Source organism: Rhodnius prolixus, unplaced genomic scaffold (assembly GCF_049639745.1).
Source record: "Rhodnius prolixus isolate KJV_2025 unplaced genomic scaffold, Rpr scaffold_16, whole genome shotgun sequence".
Taxonomy (NCBI): Eukaryota; Metazoa; Arthropoda; class Insecta; order Hemiptera; family Reduviidae; genus Rhodnius; species Rhodnius prolixus.
Window position 1 is genome coordinate 3597770 of NW_027411616.1, and position 22607 is coordinate 3620376.

Below are 22607 nucleotides of genomic sequence, written 5' to 3' on the forward strand. Positions count from 1 at the left end.
TCTAGAAATTTCATTTTTGTAATGTTTTTATTAATTTTGATGTTCTGCTGATTATTTGTGAAGTTATACTCTTGATACTTGTAAAGCTTGCTGGGTTGAGTACATTCAGAATTCTTTACAAAATTTGTTGGGCAGATTCTACTCCAAAAAATGTTAAGGCAATGAAAGGTAATTAAAAAAAAATAAATGAGTATTTAAACTAAAATTAGCATATTATTGTTTATAGTGGTCGCCAGTCCAATAAGGAGTCACTCCATATCATCGTTTCTGCCTTTTCACTTGACTGCTCGTCATGTGACTGCAAAGATTCCCAGGAAACCCCTATCCCATGGTCATGGCCTTTCCTCATGGCTACACGTCATGTGACAACAAAATCTATGCGTTAATAAGTGCAAGAGTTCAAGAAAACGGCTAGTTTACGGTTTCTTCAAGTTACTTGAAAACTGTGAAGTTGTTATTTTTAGGGTTGTGCAAAATTCACAGCGCAGAGATAAACGTATCGTTCGGACACTGCAGCGAGTTTATGAAAAAGCTGACATCCAATTCAGATGCCTATGCTTTTGATCACCACAGAATATTACAAAAACTTATAATAAAAGCTTAAAACGTCATTACAGAAATGAATGCATTGAGAAAGTTCTAATTCAATATTATATATAAGAATTTTATGATAAAGGAGCAGATATCTGCCATTTCAAATCTAAATTGTGTTAAGAAAAAAATACAGTTCACTAGAAACATCACATCTTTTCGAACTATTTTTAAAAAAATTAAATTCTGTAAAATTAATGATGATAAGATGTTTCTTGATGGAAAGACAAGCTATCGCTCCTGGACTAGCCAAATTTTTAAGCAAAATAAAATATAATCTTCGTCCTATTAAGGAAATGTCCTGTCATACATCGCGCTGTTTGAATGAAACATGCTAGGTACAGGAGGCTACACTAAAAAATTGATCTCTGTTCTCCAAATTGTACAGAATCTTGATGAATGATCTGCCGACAGGTTCATTTGATCAGCAAAGATTCATGAACGGACAGGGTAATTTTTCGGTAGAAAAGTTTTTTATTATCATTACGAGATAATTATGATTTGTTTAGGGACTTGTTATAAATTGACTTAAAAGTTTGAAACATATTCTTTGTAATGAATGATGCGAGTTGCAACGCAATAAAAATAAGTATAATAAAAAAACAATTTCACCAATAATTCTGTAAGAAGTTCAAATTAAAACTGTCCGGTAGGACAGTTGTATAAGGGTTGATCGTCAAAAACTGCACGAAAAAGCGTAACGTTGAAAAACACCCAACTTTGACAATTTTTTTCTATTTTTCTACAAAACATAAAATTCCCAAATTTTCTTTAAAATATAGGGCAAACCCTCCTTTATAACACTAATTTTGTTGCAATAACCCAGATCTAATAGGTTTCGAGAAAAAAGTTGCCGAAAATGAGCAAAAACCGCTTTTTCAAAAAATGTTCTTGTTCTTGTTCTTCTTCTTGTTCTTGTTACCTTTTTTCTAAACAACGTAGCGCCTAAACGCGCGAACCGATTTTCATGAATGAGGTGTCATTCGATTCGGAATTTTATGTAGATGTGCCTTTTGGGGGTCTCGGCGCTGTACATCGAATGGCAGAGGAGATAGCCCCCTTTATGTAAGGCCCCCTCCAAAATTATTATTACTAATTACTCTGTAAATCATGGCCCGATTCTGATAAAATTTGGTAGGATGATAGGGTTAGAGCTCCCCTACGTAACAATAAAGCGGCGATCAGCTTTTACACTTGTTAAGGGAAAGTACAGCAATCGTTTCAAATTCTCGTTACGTTAACCGATTTTCATGAATGAAGTGTCATTCGAATCGAAATTTTGTACAGATTTGCACTTTAAAAGTCTCGACGCTGTGCCTCATAAGGAGGGGAGTTCGCCCCACCCAAATAAGGCCCTTTCTAAAACTATTATTACCAATATTTCTACAAAGCTTAGTCCGATTTTGATAAAATTTAGCACGAAGAAGTGATTAAAACTCCTCTACGTGGCTGTGAAGTGCCATCATGCTCTTACACCTACTAAGAGGAAGTACTGCAATCGTTAAAATTACCAATGAGTGAACCGATTTACATCAATGAATTGTCGTTCGATTCAAAATCTTTGCCTTTTAGGGAGAAGTACTGTAATCGCAGTTTATTTTTCTTACTCCTCTTAAAAGGAAGTACTGAAATCGCAGTTTAATTTTGCTATTTACGTACAAATACCTTCCTATGTTATTCAAAACGCTTTTTCAAAAAATTGTTATTGAGGATTAGTTGGGGGACCGCAACTATAATCATTCTTTAAAAAGATCTCTCTCGCGGTTGTTACGGTTCCGACTTAACACCTTATCAGGCTATAATGATAGAATTGCTCATTCCAAATTTTAAAAAAATCTGTAAAGCAGATATGTAACTTTGCAAAATAGACAAAAAGAAAATCTATCCAAAAGGTGCAAAAATCTCTTTAACAAAAACTTACAGTTTAAAATGTTAAGTATAAGGATTGATTAAACGCCAAAAGGTACACAAATCAGCAAGTACCCAACATTTCATTAATACTTCATTAATATTTAAGTAATTTTGCTGCTTTAATTTTCATTAATATTTTTTAGAATTTATTAGATGTCACAGACCCTTATGCTGGCCACTTCATTTATAATATTTTTTTGTTATATTTATGATAAATCATATATATGTACATGCATGTTAAACTAGAAAAAGACAAAATTAGAGTAGGCTACTGTCTTGAATTCGTCTTACCGAAATATTCGTGAGCACAAATAACACACAGTTATAACAAGTAAATTATTCATCAATAATTATTCATTTCTCAATTGTAATTTAATGTAGTCCCCCTAATTTTACTTATAGTAAAATACTGGAATAATTAGTTGCATTAAAATATGCATATCTCATTTATTTTGTATTACATATATACAACATTGTGGGGTAAATACCTAGATTGAGAATGTAACTGAAGAAAACTATATCATTTGCGATAAAGCCAGATAATTATTACCTATTATTATAAACGTTTGACTACTACATAAAATAACAATTACTTTAATCGAAGAATGAACTTAAACCGACGATTTTTATTTAAAAATAAAAATAAATAAATAAAACAAAATCATTGATGTATGTTGGTGTGTTTTTTTTAAAAAAGGTTTTGAATTTTTTAGCCTCATAATTTTTTTTTATTTTTTATAACGTTTTTCTTTTTAACCTGTAATTAATAGTTTGATTACTATAAATAACTAGATATTACGGTCAATCTACAGTGCTACTTGAACAAATATTTTGTAGACTAAAATGGCCAGCATAAGGGTCTGTGACATCTAATAAATTCTCAAAAATATTAATGAAAATTAAAGCAGCAAAATTACTTAAATATTAATGAAGTATTAATGAAATGTTGGGTACTTGCTGATTTGTGTACCTTTTGGCGTTTAATCAACCCTTATACTTAACATTTTAAACTGTAAGTTTTTGTTATTATATCATGACTTGAAGGCAAGAGTGTGCACTTTCATTATACACAGGTAAAGCAGATAAGGCGAATTATACAACTCTTTGATTTTATCCGTCGTAGCATGCATGTTTATTGTATCCCTACCGGTTTCGGACTTTCATCCATCATCAGAATCAGATTGGTGTAGAGATTTCGACTTCACTTATGTATGCTAGACGGCGCTAACTTCTATCGTACAGCTTGTAAAACGTCGAGACCTCCAAAACATCTCTACACGATATTTCGAAGTAAATAATACCTCATTCATGAAAATCGGTTTACGTAATAAGGCGCTACATTGTTTGCAAAAAAGGTTACAACAGTTTCACAATGGAAAAGCTATTTTGGATGGTTTTTCTCGAAATCTTTCTGATCCTAGGTGGTAGCGTATGCTTTTTAATTTAATAAAAAATGGGAATTGCAACTTTTATAGAAAAAGTGGAAAAAATTGTCAAAGTTGGATGTTTTTCAACATTCCACTTTTTTGAATAATTGTTTATTAACCCTTATGCAACTGTCCTACTAGACAGTTTTAATAATAGTGTGTGTTTTACAATTCAGAGTTTGAAGTAAATGATTGTTAAGTTCGAATCGTAGTAAGAAAAGTCTTGTTCATGCAAGATTTTTTTTTAAGCTGTGAAGTGTTTTTGAACTAACAAAAAAATCCGATTCCTCAAATTACACTGTGAACATTAAAACTGTCCGGTAGGACAGTTGTATAAGGGTTGATGATCAAAAACTGCACGAAAAAGCGTAACGTTGAAAAACACCCAACTTTGACAATTTTTTTCTCTTTTTCTATAAAAGATAAAATTCCCAAATTTTCTTTAAAATAAAGGGCAAATCCTCCTTTATAACTGTATTTTTTTTGCAACAACCCAGATCTATTTGGTTTCGAGAAAAAAGTTGCCGAAAATGAGCAAAAACGGCTTTTTCAAAAAATCTTCTTCTTGTTCTTGTTTCCTTTTTTGTAAACAACGTAGCGCCTAAACGCGGGAACCGATTTTCATGAATGAGGTGTCATTCGATTCGGAATTTTATGTAGATGTGCCTTTTGGGGGTCTCGGCGCTGTACATCGAATAGGAGAGGAGTTAGCCCCCTTTATGTAAGGCCCCCTCCAAAATTATTATTATTAATTACTCTGCAAAATCTTGGCCCGATTTTGAAAACATTTGGTAGGATGATAGAGTTAGGGCTCCTCTACGTAACATTAAAGCGGCGATCAGCTCTTACACTTGTTAAGGGAAAGTATAACAATCGTTTCAAATTATCGACACGAGAACCGATTGTCATGAATGAAGTGTCATTCGAATCGAAATTTTGTACAGATTTGCACTTTAAAAGTCTGAACGCTGTGCCTCATAAGGAGGGGAGTTTGCCCCACCCAAGTAAGACCCTTTCTAAAACTATTATTACCAATATTTCTATAACGCTTAGTTCGATTTAGATAAAATTCAGCTCGAATAAGTTCTTAAAGCTCCTCTACTTGGCTGTGAAGTGCCATCAAGCTCTTGCACCTACTAAGAGGAAATACTGCAATCGTTTAAATTATCAATGAGTGAACGGATTTAAATCAATGAATTGTCGTTCGATTAAAAAATCTTTGCCTCTTTGCCTAGAAGTACTGCAATCGCAGTTTATTTTTCTTACTTCTCTTAAAAGGAAGTACTGAAAACGCAGTTTAATTTTGCTATTTACGTACAAATACCTTCCTATGTTATTCAAAACGCTTTTTCAAAAAATTGTTATTGAGGATTAGTTGGGGGACCGCAACTATAATCATTCTTTAAAAAGATCTCTCCAGTGGTAGTTACGGTTCCGACTTTACACCTTATCAGGTTATAATGATAGAATTGCTTATTCCAAATTTAAAAAAATCTGTAAAGCAGATATAACTTTGCAAAATAGACAAAAAGAAAATCTATCCAAAAGGTGCAAAAATCTCTTTAACAAAAACTTACAGTTTAAAATGTTAAGTATAAGGGTTGATTAAACGCCAAAAGGTACACAAATCAGCAAGTACCCAACTTCATTAATTCATTAATATTTACGTAATTTTACTGCATTAATATTCATTAATATTTTTTAGAATTTATTAGATGTCACAGACCCTTATGCTGGCCACTTCATTTATAATATTTTTTTCCTTATAATTATGATAAATCATATATACGTACATGCATGTTAAAGTCGAAAAATACAAAGTTAGAGTCGGCTACTGTCTTGAATTCGTCTTACCGAAATATTCGTGAGCACAAATAACACACAGTTATTTTTAATTTTTTATAACGTTTTTCTTTTTAACCTGTAATTTACAGTTTTGTAAGAATGGGGATGGCCGGGGAATAACACAATTAAGTAACCAACAGAAATAACCTTGTTTATTGAAAAGTTAGGGTAAACATAAAATAAATCAAACAATAAAAGGAAAAGTGATTATTCGCCTTGCTCTCCAAACGGGATGCCTGTTCGTCCAGCGCGTCTGGGTCACCTTCCGGTTTAGGGCGTCCGATGTAGCAAAAGGGCTCGTAGCAGTCAGTCTAGCAATACAACCTCGCCCTGGCTCTGGGCAGAACTGACTTCTCGCTGTATGTGCCGTGCCGACTCGGCCCCCCACTCCAACTGCGCCCTACTCCTCGACCCTCTCGCGGTGCTGCTCAATCCAGTGCCCCTGTGCCCCTCTTACAGTTTGATTATTATAAATAACTAGATATTACAGTCAATCTACAGTGCTACTTGAACATATATTTTGTAGACGAAAATGGCCAGCATATGGGTCTGTGACATCTAATAAATTCTAAAAAACATTAATGAATATTAATGCAGTAAAATTACGTAAATATTAATGAATTAATGAAGTTGGGTACTTGCTGATTTGTGTATCTTTTGGCGTTTAATCAACCCTTATTCTTAACATTTTAAACTGTAAGTTTTTGTTAAGGATTTCTAGTATAATTTAAGCACACCATTGAAGTCCTGAAGATGGTGCAAAAAATTATTATTTAACTTTTTGAAAAAAAAAAATTGTACAACTTAAGAAATCATGGTTACAACTCATTTCTTCTTTTTACCAGTTTGGCGAGTGGAAACCATCACAGGGCTTCTCAATTTAAAAATAAACAAAATTAGAGATTTTCAATGATATAAAATTGTGTTTTAGAAGTACCAATTTTTAATGAAAAAGTCGAAAGAGCTCTATGTGGAGAAAATAAATGAATAAATTCGGACCTTTGTATAACGTGTTTTTTTGCTATCTTAGTTTTTTATTTTTTATTTAATTCTACATTAAATCATTTGCTGGTTTGGTATAAGAAATTGTAATTATAACATTGTTTAAATGTAGATTGCTTTTCGATGTATACTGAGTAAATTACCTTTTAGGCTGAAACTATCAACGGTTTTTAAATAAATAGGTAATAATATGTTTGTTAGGACAAATATGTGATTTAAAATCCATACTGGGTATTTTTGTTTCTGCGTTAAGCAAAGTAATTCCTTGTTGTAACTTCTCGGACAATGTTTTTAGCGAGAGGAAGTTTGTAAAGTTTGAGTACAATGTAAGTTTCGCTTATTTTTTAGAGGCACTATCGCATATTATTTACAACATATTCATTCACGAGTTTCTGTTTCCTGTGCAATTGGTGACTTTTAAAAATAAAAAGGGGCACTTAAATACACATGTCGAAAAATTTTGCATTATCTGTTTGTTTTTTTTCCTGGCCTCACGAAGTGAAGAAGAGTTGCCTGGAAGACTTGAACTCGCTTTCAGGTAGTAATCTCGCCTCCCTTATTCTATTTGGCGAAGGTCAGGGAATAAGCGAGAGCACGATAGGTACAGTTTTTCACAAAACTGCTGGCCCTTGCAGATTATATTTTATTTAAAACCGTATGTTCAGGCAAAGGTTTACATTGTATTCTAGCTTGTGTTTAGCGGTATGTCAGCGAAAGCAAAAATGGGACTTAATAAAGAAAAGACCAAGCAGTATAACAAACGACTCAAATATTATTGGAAATAATATCGGTGTTCACATTTAATGTTTTGAAACAGTAGTTTGCTTATCTCGACTATGAAGTTTCCAAGCGCATAAAAAGGAACTTTAAGCCTAATAGTTATGCCTAACTGCCAATTGTAGGGACTAATCGAGATATATATATATATTAGGGTGTTTCAAAAAATGATGACTTTTAAATTTTAAAGAGCGCCGGGCGGAAAATCAAAGTTTATTTAAAAACAAAAAGTTTCGTCCGTATTAGAGCGAAATCGATTAATATTTAGAGGTCGCTACCATTGATCAAAAAATTTCTGGTTTGCTTTTTTTCATAAAAAATCCTTATTAAATGTTTTGTATCTTCTAAAATTGTTAGCAAAACATGTAATTGAATGAAAGTTATGAATAATTAAAGAAGCTGTATTTTTTAGAAAAAAATATTAGGAAAAATATACATTTTTGAAAAAATTCTATTAATTAACGTTAAAATCACTTCATTTTTCATGTGTTTCGTACAGAATTTAAAAAACAAATAATTCTGGTTACTGAAACGTCTAAATTAGGGAATATTTTGCATTTATTGTTATAATTTGAAATTGATTGATTGATAGTAAATTAATTTTTTAAACCCTTGTATCTCGAGATACAGCATCCAACTTTTGTTTTTTAAATGGAACGTTATATTTTTTGTTGCATATTTTTATAGTATTTGAGCTCCTAAAAAACACACAAAAAATTTTTTGAAATCGGTTAGGTTTTTCAAAAGTTATGGTATTTTAAAATATGGAAAACAAATTTCAGTTTATTGTCAAAATTACGTTATTTTTTTTAAAGAATCTGTTCAAACTAGGCACAATCAACGGATAGGCAATCCAAAACTCTGGACTCCCACGAACAGGTTGAGATGGGGTGGGCGTTACCTGGTTTAAACACCGATTACCCTAAACGAGTCATTATGTGAACTCCTCGGTCTAAAAGAAGTCGGGAAGTGGAAGAATAAGAGTGGACAGTCAGCGTTTGGACGTAACCAACACCTGCTCAACTCTTAAGAATGGTGACTGATGAATAACCCAACCATTGCAGTTTGTAAGAAGCCCTTAAATTTTAAAAATAATAATATAACAAAGGAAAGGATTAGCTGAGGGGTTAGTGCATTAGAATGGACAGTTTGAGTGTAACAAGGGAATATCGTCCGGAGGCTGGTAATGCGTTTACATGGGTTTTAAATTTTTTTACAGAATTTGAGAATGATAGGCCCGCGATTGAAACGTTATTCTTGTTAAAGTCGAACGAATAATTATGAATTTTGATTCTAAAAGTTATTAAAAAGATATCTTTGTTAAAACAAAATACTTAGTAGTTTGCAATATTTATGTATGTAAAAATAAAATTAATTGTCTGCTTAAGTTAATTAGGGAAAAAATAAAAGGTAGAAGAAAAAATTAAATCAGTCGCGGTAACCTATGAGAAATTTTGCCTAAATAGTCAATTTATTGGTAATTTGGGCTCCGAAACCTTTTACATGCTATGGTAATATAATACAACTGTTTGTGTCCTTGGTAGTACCACTGTAAATGTTATGAGTTGACAAAGATAAGTGGTACTTTGAAACATCTTGGTATGGATCCTTCTAGGTAGAGATCAGTGTAAACCTAATTGATGCTAGAGTAAACTAATGATAGTCTGAATGGGGCATTACAGAGAGTTCCTGCAGCGATTTGGAAAGAGTACCGCCATCTGCAAATTGAAAGGAAGGGAGGTGCCATTAATTCTCATATATTTTTTTTGTTCCAAGCTAAAATTCGGTAAATTTCTGCAGAACTCAATTAAAGAGGATAGATGACAATCGATCTCTTTGTTTTACTCTTCTACTAGCAAGAAAAAATCAGGTCCTGTGTTGTCCATTCTTGCTTTTGACAGTACCTCTATCGTACAAGTACCTGATAACATAGGCAACATTCCTCTCAGTGCCCTGACCGATCCACTTAAGATATTATTGGCAATCTTAGTGGGTAATATACATAGTCCTTAAATGTAAAAAAATAAAAATTAAAATAAAATGGTATCCCCTATGATACAAGACCATAAATACAATAAATAAATAAATCCCCTATGATTATATTAAGTTATGGAGATAATGCATTATAGAGAATCCATTTATATAACCTGCTTCCTCAGGAGGTTGTTAAACAACAAAGTTTCTTTGTATTTTTCAATTTTGAATGAATTTGCAAATATTTCCCCGATAGCAGCGGGTAAACTATCAGGTATAAAATTATTAAATTCCAAATAACTTTGTTTCTATTTTCTGCTAATTATTATCATATTGAGTGATTCGTTTATTTTTTGAATAAACTTATAATTATTTCACTTAATTTCTTTAAGGGGCCATTAAGTTTTAATGAAATAATTCCGTATTTGAGGTGTTGATTTTTTTTCAATTAACAGAATTCAGAAAATAAATTCTTTCAAAAAAGTCGAAGACTTGTAAGTTTTTATGAAATTATTTTTTTCTATCGTTAAGCTTTTTTACTTTCTATCTTTGATTTTATCCGTCGTAGCACGCATATTTCGTGTATCCCTGACTGGTTTTGGACTTTCCTCCATCATCAGAGGTAGATTAATCTGTTTAGCGTAGATTTGACTTCACTTGCGTTACCTTTTCGCCTGCACCTGCTGACCAGTGAAGTCAATCTACGCTAAACAAGATTAATCACCTCTGATGATGGAGGAAAGACCGAAACCGGTCAGAAATATGCATACTACGACGGATAAAATCAAATATATTATCCAGCTTTGCGGAGCTAACCACACGTTTTTACTTTCTCTGAATTGTATTTTTTTAGTAATGTAAAGGTCCGAATTATTTTATTAAAACAAATATATATATATATGTATATATATAAATATATGTGTATATATATATATTTATATAAAATATTAATTTAAAATTACTTTATTCATAATAATTGCGAGGATAGGCCTTATTTAAGTCTACTAAAGACGGTGACTCTATGTGCCTTTCATGAATGGCTAACATTTAAAAATAAAAATTTAAGAAACTAATTATAGTAAATATGAATTAGGGAGTGCATAAACTTTTTACTATTCAGGAATTAAATTAATCTTATAATAATGAAAATTCAAAATTATTTAATTAATAGTACAAATTAAAAAAAAAATCTTCAAGTACATATGTTAACTTAATTTTACTTCTACTGTTCATACATGAGGCGCTCAGCGCAATAGTGGCCCAACCCACAAAAATGTGAAAACTGAGATAACAACATGTTTGCACTCACCATATGCTAATCTATGAGTGTAATATTGGCCCAACCCTTCTTCTCAGTCTACTCAACAGATGACATGGAAAGTGTGTTATTGCACAGAAGAAAATCACAGCATCTGGAAGGCAACTAGAGCATTGCAAAGTTCAAAAAGAACTTCATTTAAGAAAAGGTGAGTCCGCCAGAGCTGGAATGAAGGCCGGTGCTGAAGTAGGCAAACCAGAAAATGATGTCACAGTTATAGCGTTTTATGTAATGAAAACTTGTCTACACCAGTTCTCTCTGTGGGTATGTGCTATTATAAAAGACAGCTCTGGACATATTGTCAAGGGATTCACAATTTCAATAACCAGGATGCTTGTATGTATGTCTGGGACGAAGGCTTCAAGGGGTCCTCAAGAAATAGGGTCTTATATCTTGCACTATACAGGGTGTTCAGCATAAGACTACGGTAACTTCGGGAGGCGTTTCATGCCATCATTTGCAACAAAAAATTCCATATAAACTATGGCTCGATTCGGCTCCGTTTTATAGATATTTTTAATTTTATGTTTTTCAAGGTGTTACTACTTTTTAGCAAAAACGTTAATAATAAAATAAAATAAAAAGAGGAAAAATGAATATGATGTTAATTAAAAGAAATATGCCAAATAATGTGAATAAATCACAGATTTTCTTGAACTACTCAATAAACTTTTGGAATTAACAGGTTGTGAAGAGCTAATGAATAAGCCGAGAACTTACTTACCGCTCTAATCTCCAAGTTAAAAACTGACATGATTTATCCTAATACGGCTTATAAAAACAAATAAATACAACAAGAAGAAAAGATAGTTAAAAGTCTACATTTTCATTAGATATTTAGTTCGTCATTTTGCTATCATTATGCCAACGTATACGAATATTGAATATCGCGATTATTATTTTTAATGTAAGTTTTATATTTTTGAATATAGTTCTTAAATAAATAAATTATTAAATTACACGTTTGCAAAAAATCGTACTGGATTTGATGATTCTGATCAGTTATATTTTTATGGTAGGTGAATTCCTTTCATGCCGACGCTGTTTTGAAGCCTACTTTTTTGCTGTTAATCACAGATTTCTGCATCAATTTTTAACATAACCCCAATTATTGTATACCGTTCGAAAGATGATCGTATGTAGATGTTTTTCCTGAATAGTGCACGGTTTTTTTCATATAAAATGTTTTTGAGAAAAATGAAGTCAAAGTTTTTGGAAAAAATTAGAAACTTGCTATTTCTTATGTTTGGGCCACAATTTGAATTACTTTATATTATTATTTTGGAATACAAATTAGCTTATTTAAAAGGAAATTTAACCTTCTTTCTAATGATTAAAATAGCTGTAGCTTTAATAGTTTGAGAAATATAGACAACTTTTTGCTAAAAAGTAGTAACACCTTGAAAAAACATAAAATTAAAAATATCTATAAAACGGAGCCGAATCGAGCCATAGTTTATATGGAATTTTTTGTTGCAAATGATGCCCAGAATTGCCTCCCGAAGTTACCGTAGTCTTATGCTGAACACCCTGTATACAGGCATTTGTAAAGACAAGCAAACTTATGATGTACAGTGATCAATGTGGAGGTCAGGACATAAACATTAATAACATTAAAATAAAAAAAAATGCAGCAACAGAAGACCCTGGTTTATTGCTGGGAAGTTCTGATGAAGAAGAAGGAAGTGGATAAGGTGTGAAAAGTATTCATAAAGAATATAACGTATTATCTTCTTATATTACCGGATTTTTAGCATTATAATATAAGTCTATCCCACATATTTTCCCAAATAAACTGAAACCGGATATTGCAATAGTGGCCCAACCCACATGTACTAGCAAGGAGAGTTTGTTTTAATGTACCAATTTAATGCAAAAGTGAAAACTAGGTACTACACTGCAATATATGATAAAGTTTTGGAATTTACTTGAAAAATCATTGCCATAAATAAATACAGATTTTCATCAAACTTTCAAATCTACTTTACCCAATAAGTACTTCAGTGGGGTTGGGCCAGTATTGCGCCGAGCGCCTCATATAAAAGTATTATGATTATATTATTACATTTTCACTCCAAATCCGTTAACAAGATGTGCGACTGTACTGTTTTTTTTTTCGTTCTCGATTTTTTTTAGAACAGCTAAAACTACTCTTTGAACACAGTATGACATAAGTATATACATAAAGGTGTATCACTTATATTGAAAACTTTTTTGAAATTGAAAGGAAGAAAGATTTGGCGCTAGGAGACTGCATAGGGCTGGTCATCAATTTTAGCCAGGAACATTTAACTTTTCGCACCAGATCTTTTTTGTTTTTAAGCGGTAGCCAATCTATTTTTAAAAATTACTTGTTTAGGAAAGATTATTTTGGTGGTTCACGGAAGATTCCCCTTAATGTTTCGCTTTCTATTTAATATCTATAAAATTAAAAGCATTGCTGAAATTCTTAGTAGAATGAAGAAAATCGATTAAACAGAATTGCGACTTTCCAAGAATAGCTATTGCATTTTCTCGAAAACAGATTCTTCGAAATTGAGTCCTCTCCTTTAGTTTGGGTGACGTTGATTACATTTTATAGGCGTGCCTATTTTGCTAGAACTCAGTATAATTACATTCCAGTTTCTGGCTATGTTAGCGAGAGATTCCGATTCTGTTGTAATCTAAATGTTTTACAAACTAGAATGCCACAACTGCTATTTTTTTAAACTGAATAAGTGTAAGCGATAGACTTGAGAATATAGCTTACACGATACATTATTTAATGAAAAATTTTATGCAAATCTCTAATTCCTCTATTTCAGAGTATATAACTCAAGCATTTTTTTTAAACATTTTATTCTGTGGCAAAAAATTGATTTGCTACATTTTGTTTTAATTCGCTATTTAAAAAACTAGCGGATTTTTATTTCTAGAATAAAATATATATTTTATATACGTATAAGTAGTGTTAACTGTTGGATGTTTATTAATGTTATTATTCTAAAATAAAATTAAGAGAATATATTCACTTTTTTAAACAATGTCAAATAGAAATTGTAAATAATAAATTCATTCAACTGGAATTTAGAATGAGCGGAAAAACATAACGACAGATTGTAACTTTATTTTGCGGAAAAAATATCATAGTTGTACTTTTAAGTGTTCAGATACACATGCACATTAGTAACATTTTTCTACCAAAATTGTTTTGGCAGTGTTTGTGGGATCATATTGATGGAATATAACTTCAAATTGTAGAGCGATAATCTACTGAGGTGCAAGTAAACACCCAGTTTGGTCGTACCTTTTTCTTTCCCTTCTAGCAGGCTCTTTGTCTAGTAAGTATTAAAAGGTTCGTATGAGAAAAGAATACGTCTCATGCTACATTAGTCTAATTGTGCTATTAGATTCTGAACTTAATCAATTTTCTATCTGCGCTCACCCACAAACCTCGAGAAGGATTTGGAATGAAATCTATTGATTGTTCGGACGCAGCCTTGGGTAAGCCTTGAGACGGCTTGCTTTCTTTTTTCCAGAATAACGGGAAAGTAAACTCTCGACTTCCCGTCTCACGTATTCATTCCCAACATAACGAAATTAACCTGAACCTTTTCATTATTCTCGCTTCTCTTCATTTGCGCTTTCTGCTGTTAGACTTTCCCGCTTAAAGCGTTCCACAATTGTGGATTATTTGCTGCAATGTACTTTGCACATGCGAACTGTGAGACTTATGTTACTTCTGCCTCCTTCCAACAACATTTTGTAGCGGATGTCTTGGGTTATAGTTTAAGAAATAAATAGCACGGATTTGATATATGTGATAATTTATTCATTCTTTTGAGTTAATCACCTAATCACTTTCATTTTTAATACATAAACCCAATCTCTCTAATTACTTATTTTCATTCTATTTCTTTTAGATAGGCACTAACACTCAAGTAAGGGAAAAGCATGCTTTGCTCGCGGCAAAATCTCCGCCCATTCATCTTTTTATTTCTTTTTAACCTCTATCTGGTTACCAACTTAATATTTGGAATTTTTCTTTACAATAAAATGTTTAAATATTTTATTTATTTAATTAGATTTAAGTAATTTATTATTATTATTAATTATATTTCTGTGGTTATTCTTAATTGATTTGATTATTTACTTAATTAATAACTCCATTCCTGCAAGGCGGGGCCCCTACAACCTTTTCGGCACACACTTATGTGTTTGTTAAACTCATTCTAATGTTAAGAAAAGTAAGTAGGTGTAATGCATATCTAATGTGAATAGTTCTCTCAAAAAGGATGCGTTTAACTTTTTGAGGCCTTCTCTTACCCTCATAACAAATCAAAAACAAAACTCAATTTTTGCGAAATAATCAGTACTTTATAATCTGATCAGCCACAAAAGAAAAAGAGAAAAAGTTATGAAAACCATTTCTTAAACAACCCAAGTGTCCCATTTTTTACACCCAAAGCATTGCAGTAAAAGAAAGTTTTACGAGTGTCTTACAAGAGTAAAATACACGCGACTTATGCTCTGATATTTATTCATAATATAGAACGTAGTAAAGTCACCAATCTGTCAGTTTATCTTCCTTGTGTCTCACCTAATAATAATAACATATATTATGAAAAAAATCTATATACTAATTCTAATGAACTGCAATCGTTAGTTCATTATCTATTTAATATTTGTAAATATAGAACAATATAAGAACTTTGCACACAGCGGAATTTATATAGAACTTGTTTGTACAGTTGTAAATCAATAAAACACTAATGTGTAAAGTTCAACGATTGTATTCATAATAAAAAATATATTGTATATGGACAATGTGTATAATTAAAAGTATATTTTATGTCACAATTTATTTATTTATTTCTTTTTTTAATCCTGTGTCAAAATTTAATGAGTGTTATTTATTTAACCATCTCTTTTCAATTCATACTCGAAATTGACCAAGTCAATTCGGCCAATTTTGAGTATGTATTGAAAAGAGAACTGTGCTCAAGAGTTCTTCCCGCTATATACGAGGTCTGTCTAAAAAGTATCCGACCTTTATTTTTCCCTCGCAAAATAAAGACGATAGCGCGGCGCCACTGTTCTCAGTAAAGGAAGACACCTTCATGTGCTTGTGTGAATTTTATGACCGCCTTCCAGCGCGTCAGTCGCTGCCTGTGGGTCGCTGAGTGAGGTGCTACTCAACGTGTTCGTCGCATTACCTATTCTCTCAAGATGACTGAAACATCAAATTTTGTCAAAAGCTTGGTGATTCTCAAAGCGAAACAATTCGTAAGATTCAACAGGTGTTTGGAGACGAAGCGATGGGTGTAACACAAATTAAAGAGTGGTTCAACAGTTTCAAAAATGGCCGCACATCAGCGGAGAGTGACCAGCGTTCTGGCGGGCCCCAGACTGCTCGGAGTGCAGCCGTTGTTGAGGCTATGCGAAATTTGGTGATGGCAGATCGTCGCTTGACCGTGCGGGAGATTGCCCGAGAGGTTGGAGTTAATGCAACTTCAAAACGGAGGTCCTTTTGTTCCGGCGACAACAACTTGATCACTCTCCACTGATGTGGGGCTATTTTGAAGCGGCGGAACCACTCCTTAATTTGTGTTTCACCCATCGCTTCGTCTCCAAACACCTGCTGAATCTTACGAATTGTTTCGCTTTGAGAATCACCAAGCTTTTGACAAAATTTGATGCAGTGCCATTGCTCATTACGTTCAGTCATCTTGAGAGAATCGGATCCGGAAGTCGAAGAATCGGTAATGCGACGAACACGTCGTGTAGCACCTCACTCAGCGACCCACAGGCAGCGACTGACGCGCTGGAAGGCAGTCACAAAATTCACACATGTGCATGAATAACTTCCTTTTCTGAGTTCAGTGGCGCCGCGCTGTCGTCTTTATTTTGCGAGGGAAAAATAAAGGTCGGATACTTTTTAGACAGACCTCATATATAATTAAGCTGAGATGTAATTGAGCTAATTGGCCCATAGTCACTGCGACCCATGGGGATACATTCCAACAACCCTAAGCCGATGCCCCATATGTAAAAGTTATTTAATTGTACATTATTGTTGGACCAAAAGAACTGTCATTGCCATCTTTCTGCAGGCTGCCTCCCATCACACCACTGTTGGATTTGGCATCAAAAATTCCACCTCTCAGGTTTCAGCTCCAATGAAGTTGGTTCATTTTTCTGCAAAGAAAGGTGGCATGGAAGGAAATGGTAGTCGGTGGGAACTCTATCTGAAATATAGGGTGAATGTAAAAGTTAAATATTCACTTCTTCAATTTTCTTTTCTTAGTCTGGATTTCTTTTTTTAAGGGGGAGGTCAGGCGATTTCTCTCATCGGGAATAAATTACTTTTTAATTGTTCACGAATACGCACAAAATAGACATTTTCTTGAATTGCTTTTTGCTCTAACAAAATACACCAATGACCTCATTGCTACTAAATAATTATTGCCATGTTTCACCTAAATCCACTCCTCAGTTTCTGTATTCTTTTTTAAAGAAGATGATTTAATCTAAATGATCTTGAATCTAATCTAAATGATCTTGAAGCTAATCTAAATGATCTTGAAGCTAATCTAAGTGATCTTGAATCTAATCTAAATGATCTTGAATCTAATCTAAATGATCTTGAATCTTTAATCTAATCTAAAAGATCTTGAATCTTTAATCTAATCTAAATGATTTTTTGGTCAAATTGTTAGTTTTACATTCTTCTGCAACTACCCCTTCATGCAGCACTTTTCTTCATCTTCTTTTCAACTCTCTCACAGTACGAGTCTTTAGTCAGTACTGCTGCAAGTTCACGAGTACTTGTGAATGAATTATGTCTCTCCAGTTTCTTGTTAAACTTCATCGAATCACATGCTGGCCGCCTTGAACTTGCCTTTTTTTGGTAACAACCCAAACCAATGCCCCAAATTATGTCATTTTATTGTTCATTATTGTTACACTAAAAGAACTTATTTATAATCATACGTGATGAAATGAATTTAAATAATTTAGAACTATAATATTGAGTACAGTTAAATAATTTTCACGTCATTATATGAAGTGTGTTATTTTTAAAGCAGTTAGCACTGATACTTGTGGATTATACTTTTTATTTCAGAAAATGGTTTTTTATAGTACTGTAAACCTCTCTGAGTGCCAACCTACGGCACAGCGCGCGGTCCTTCAGACGCGCGCGCTCTCCTTCAGCTTCTGCACACACTCACACTCACACGACCATTCACACACAGGTAGGGGGCAGGAATAAGTTACAGTTAATTTGTTAGCTCTTTATTACCTAATGACTTATTCTACATACACTCAATATTTACAAAATCTCTTACTATAACTGAATGTCCACAACATAAAAAAAACCTGAAATAACTTGAAATAATAACCAGCAACTATAACGCAAAATAACTAAAAGCCAAACAAACTTAATTTCTTCTAACTAAAAAAAATAGATACGTTAATTATTAATTGATAAGAGTTAATGGCCGAACCCTGGTGAGTGGTTAAGGGTACACAGAGGGCTTAGTCTGGAGTTTGGCTCACCTCACGCCAATCGGGTAGAGATATAATTCTCAGCAACTTGTGGACTTAACTCGGCACTGGCTTCGCACCTTCTGCCTCCGTCACTCCTCCCCACCACTCACCAGGGTTCTTACCTTACTGCACTTTGTACTCTACCTACTCTACATATTTATTATTTACGATTATTATTATTATTATTATTATTGCGCACAACCAACACTTTACAGTTACTGAAATAAAATTGATTTCCAAAATATTTCTATATGTATAATAATGTAGTAGCTACATACTATTCTACTAAGGAACACTCCAAAGAAATATTAATATTCTAGAAGCGTTTGTAATCAATCGAATCTAGCGGTTAATTTACAGAAGTCAAAAATTATTTTTCGAAAATATGGCAGGAAGGTTTGCTTCTTCGGAAAAGTGGAAGTTTAAAGCCTAAAGAATTGAAGTTGTAAATACCTTAGCGTAGTTCTGACTCCTCGACTTTCCTTTCTTTCCCAGTTAGAGGACAGAATATATAAAGCAAAAATAGACACAAACGGAATGCATGTCCACCAGGAACGACAGCGAGGATCTCTTAGTAAATGGGAATTGAATTAAAAGGGTGAATTCTTTCAAGTATCTGGGTTTGATCATCGAAGCAAAGGGCTCGTCAGTTGAAGAAATGAAAAGAAGGTTAAGGTCTGGTAGGAAAGTGATAGGCATGCTGAACTTAGTTTTGTGGAGTAGTAATTTACAGTGAACAATAAAGCTTATGTATAGCAGTGTAGTGGTGAGCGGAAACCTGGACAATATCCAAAGCCAATGGAAGGAAACTCCTTGCTACGGAGATGGATTTTTGGAGGAGGTCGGCAGGGATTTCTAGACTGGAAAGGAGAAGGAACGGAGAAGTAAGGGAGATAATGGAGGTGAGAGGTAACGTGTTAATGCGTATAGAGGAGAGGAGATTGAGATGGTTTGGACATGTGGTGAGGATGGAGAGGGAACAGATAGCGATGAGAATGTTGGAATGGCAGGTGGAGGGCAGAAGAAAAAGAGAGAGACCCAAGCTAACATGGAGGAACCAGGTAAGCGAAAGCCTCTGCTTTGAGGAAACGCCTATAAAAAAAAAGTCAGTTTGGTCGAACTTCATTCTGAACAGAAATGTTTCTTTAAGTTTTTAAGTACTAAATACCGGATCTTTAACAGTGTATCGTGTGCAATGGGGCTAGGGAGGACAGATGTGGGGTTTACAGATATGCTGAAAGTTTCAGATATTTTTCATCAGGAAATTATTCACCCTCATAACATGTTGACAATAGTAATAACCGGGGAGCTACTCGAGTGTTTTACAATTCATCACCAACACTCAGGTCACTCAAGTATCCCTGAAGATACTTTATCTTCCGGAATATAGATCGCCTAGGAAGGTTGCTCACGAGGTGATTAAGGAAAGAGCTCGTTGGTTCAAACACTGGCTCACCCTGTCTCGAACTTATTTTTTCACTTCAACGGTTGCTTAGAGAATTTCTCAAAATAGCATGATCAGCTCTCTCCCCTTAGGTCTCCAAACTGATTCTTTTTATACATGGTTTTGGCAAGTGAATGCAGGAACAGAGACCAGGGTACGGCCTCCTTATCACTTGATCTTAATTTTACTGAAATGCGTTGGTTACTCAAGCTGAGAGACTGTTATGCCTAATTTCAGATCATGGCTTGAAAGAGATTCGGAGCTGGAACAATGTCAACGTAGCAATTCTCACCCTGAAGATTTTTAATATTTCCTGAGAGAATGCTCACTTTTGAAAGAATTTCGCTTACTTTATTTTGAAAACGCGTCCTCTCCAGGGCCAACATAATTACTTTTCTATCAGCCCAGGGACATCCTCGCGCTGTGTCGTAAAACCGCCTTGCATGGCAGGTTAGGTATTTTTGGATTATTGACTCTTGCTAACTTTTCTTTTTTTATTTTTTGTTTAACTGCTTCCTCTTGCACTTTGTTATTAAGTGTATTATGCTTTATTCATTTTGTACAAGTCTATTAAGGAAGGAAGAAAGAATAACGCCAATTTCAGTCATGATTTTATATTATTTTGCCGAGCTTTCGACCTATGAACTAAGTCATCTTAAGGGCTGTGGAATATATTTTACAGTTTGCTTATATAATTGTGTTATAATGAATTTGTATAAAGTTATGAGTTTGTATAGGTCAATAATCTTTTAAAAATAAAGATTATTATTACATACTATACTACATCCTGGAAATTTTATTTTGAAAGTAGTTGCATCATAAGAAATACTATTCATCTTTATAGCCGTAGAGTGGCAGTACATGAATCTTCCTGCATTCATGACATCTCGTCAAGTTCGTCTCTTCTGATTACATCGATTTAAGAACACTCATACTTATTAGTAAAGTCTACCACGGATTGAAGTGCATAACTGTTGAAGAAGATAATTTTCTTTTACTGACAAAGTATATAGCGTTTCTTTAAGGCTTTCCTCTAAATACTTCTTCGATTTTAGCATAAAGAAATAATATTAAAATGAAAGGTACTGCCAAAATTCTGAGGATTATCAGTGCAGAAGTTCGATTTTACTCCGACTTTTTTTCGATTTTTCTTTTGACCACGACCACATTGATTTTAGGTTAGTATAGGGATGTCAAGATTATCCTAAAAATATTTTTAGTAAAACTAATTAAATTTAAGTCAACTTAACTTTTAATAAAATACAAAATTTCTAAAAAATTTGAATACGCAGAGAAAACTGTGGGTTTTGCTTAATATCATTATGAATATTTAAAAATTTATTCTTCTAAATTATCTCTTTGGGCTTAATATTTTGAATAAAGTATATTTTTATAACTTTCCGTTGCTATGAGATGAAATTCAGTATTGAAGTTAAAAACCTTTTAGAACAGGACCAACATTATTTTACCTCTCTCTTTTTAAATAATTAAATTTTCAATAAATAAATAAATAAAACAAAAATGACTTCAAAAGAAAAGAAACCTAAATTGTCTCCAATACAAGAAATGAAAAGTTTCAGGCAACTGTATAAGCAAATACTAAGATGTAGACATTCAATGAGAGACGCTGTCGAGAAGAAAGAAAGGGCACTGGCTTTTGCTAATAATAGCAGATTTTATGAGTAAGATTTGCTTTGTCTACAATTTTCAGTGAATATTAAGTGATTACTCTCTATTTTTGTACTAAACCCATTCAAGATCTTATTAACCGTTGACGAGCTTGATCGTGAATTTGACACCATTAACTTTTAGCTTGTGTAGTGAATTGCTTCTAAATTCGGTTGATGTAAAAATTAAGTTACCTACCAGTGTGGTTTATTTTTTATTTTTTGCTAGTTTAATTTGAATGTAGTATTTGTTATTGTTACCATGCCAACTGACACATAAGTTTAGAATTTTAAAACTTTTTTTAATCCAATAAATGTATACATATTGAATTAGGAGATAGTAATTTGTTTTAAGTGTAGTTTGTGTTCTAAGTATCACGTGTGTATGTATAGTAATTGGAATTGTAGTAATGTGCTGCGTATAGCTTCCACAATTTTGCCTTAGATTTGCTGTCTTTTTTTTTTGTAACTTCATTTGTGATGACTACCATCAATTTACAGTTATTATTTGCGTTGTAGCATGAAAGTAGAAGGTGAGATGAAAGTTGTGAGATTTTGCGTGGATGTTGGTTTGATTGCTACTAGGTATATACATGTGATCAAGGTGTGAAATAGAAATAAGTTTGAAAAAAAAACGTGCGATGGGGATTGCTGTGAATATGGTAAGTTAATTTTGTTTTTCTTTGTTAGAATAACTTATGAAATATGTGCTTCAAGTTTCGCGTTACACATGCCTTGCGGATTGCAATAAAATTAAGTGAGGTTTCTTTTAAAACGAAATGTAGGCAAGTGGAGCGTGGGGAAAAATCTAGGGGAAATCTAGCGAGTGGAGCGTGGGGGCGAAGTCCTCAAATGATATAGAATGATCAATATTGAACTGATCGTGAATAATTGTGGTATGGAATCCACCATATTGAAATATACAGTGTAAATAGTGCAATTAAAAAATGTTTTATATTTGTGTAATTAAATTTGGCGGTTGAGAAGGTAACAGCTAAACAATCATTTCACTATTAGGCCACGTCTGTTGGTGTCTATTGTTAAAATTTATTCTGATTTTTCATCAAATTCAATTTTTTTTATCTAATGAAGTTAGCTAGGATTAACGATAGATAATTTGA

At 33.2% G+C, this 22607-nt stretch overlaps 2 protein-coding genes across 10 annotated transcripts in view; both read left to right on the forward strand.

Annotated features, from left to right (window-relative positions):
• The window catches only part of LOC141457436 (dual specificity protein phosphatase CDC14A-like), a 54406-nt gene extending 38722 nt beyond the window's left edge, over window positions 1–15684 (forward strand). For all 8 annotated transcript variants that reach the window (XR_012460379.1, XM_074134419.1, XM_074134418.1 and 5 more), the window contains one exon: window positions 227–15684. The gene's annotated coding sequence lies outside the window, so the exon portion shown is untranslated. The remainder of the gene's footprint in view (window positions 1–226) is intronic.
• Window positions 15685–21209: 5525 nt separating this feature from the next.
• The window catches only part of LOC141457437 (uncharacterized), a 45023-nt gene continuing 43625 nt past the window's right edge, over window positions 21210–22607 (forward strand). Inside the window, exon 1 of one of the 2 annotated variants that reach the window (XM_074134426.1) lies at window positions 21210–21501. In XM_074134426.1, coding sequence (XP_073990527.1) covers window positions 21341–21501 — 161 coding nt within the window. In that variant the 5' untranslated portion in view covers window positions 21210–21340. The remainder of the gene's footprint in view (window positions 21502–22607) is intronic. The other variant, XM_074134427.1, reaches the window with a different exon arrangement.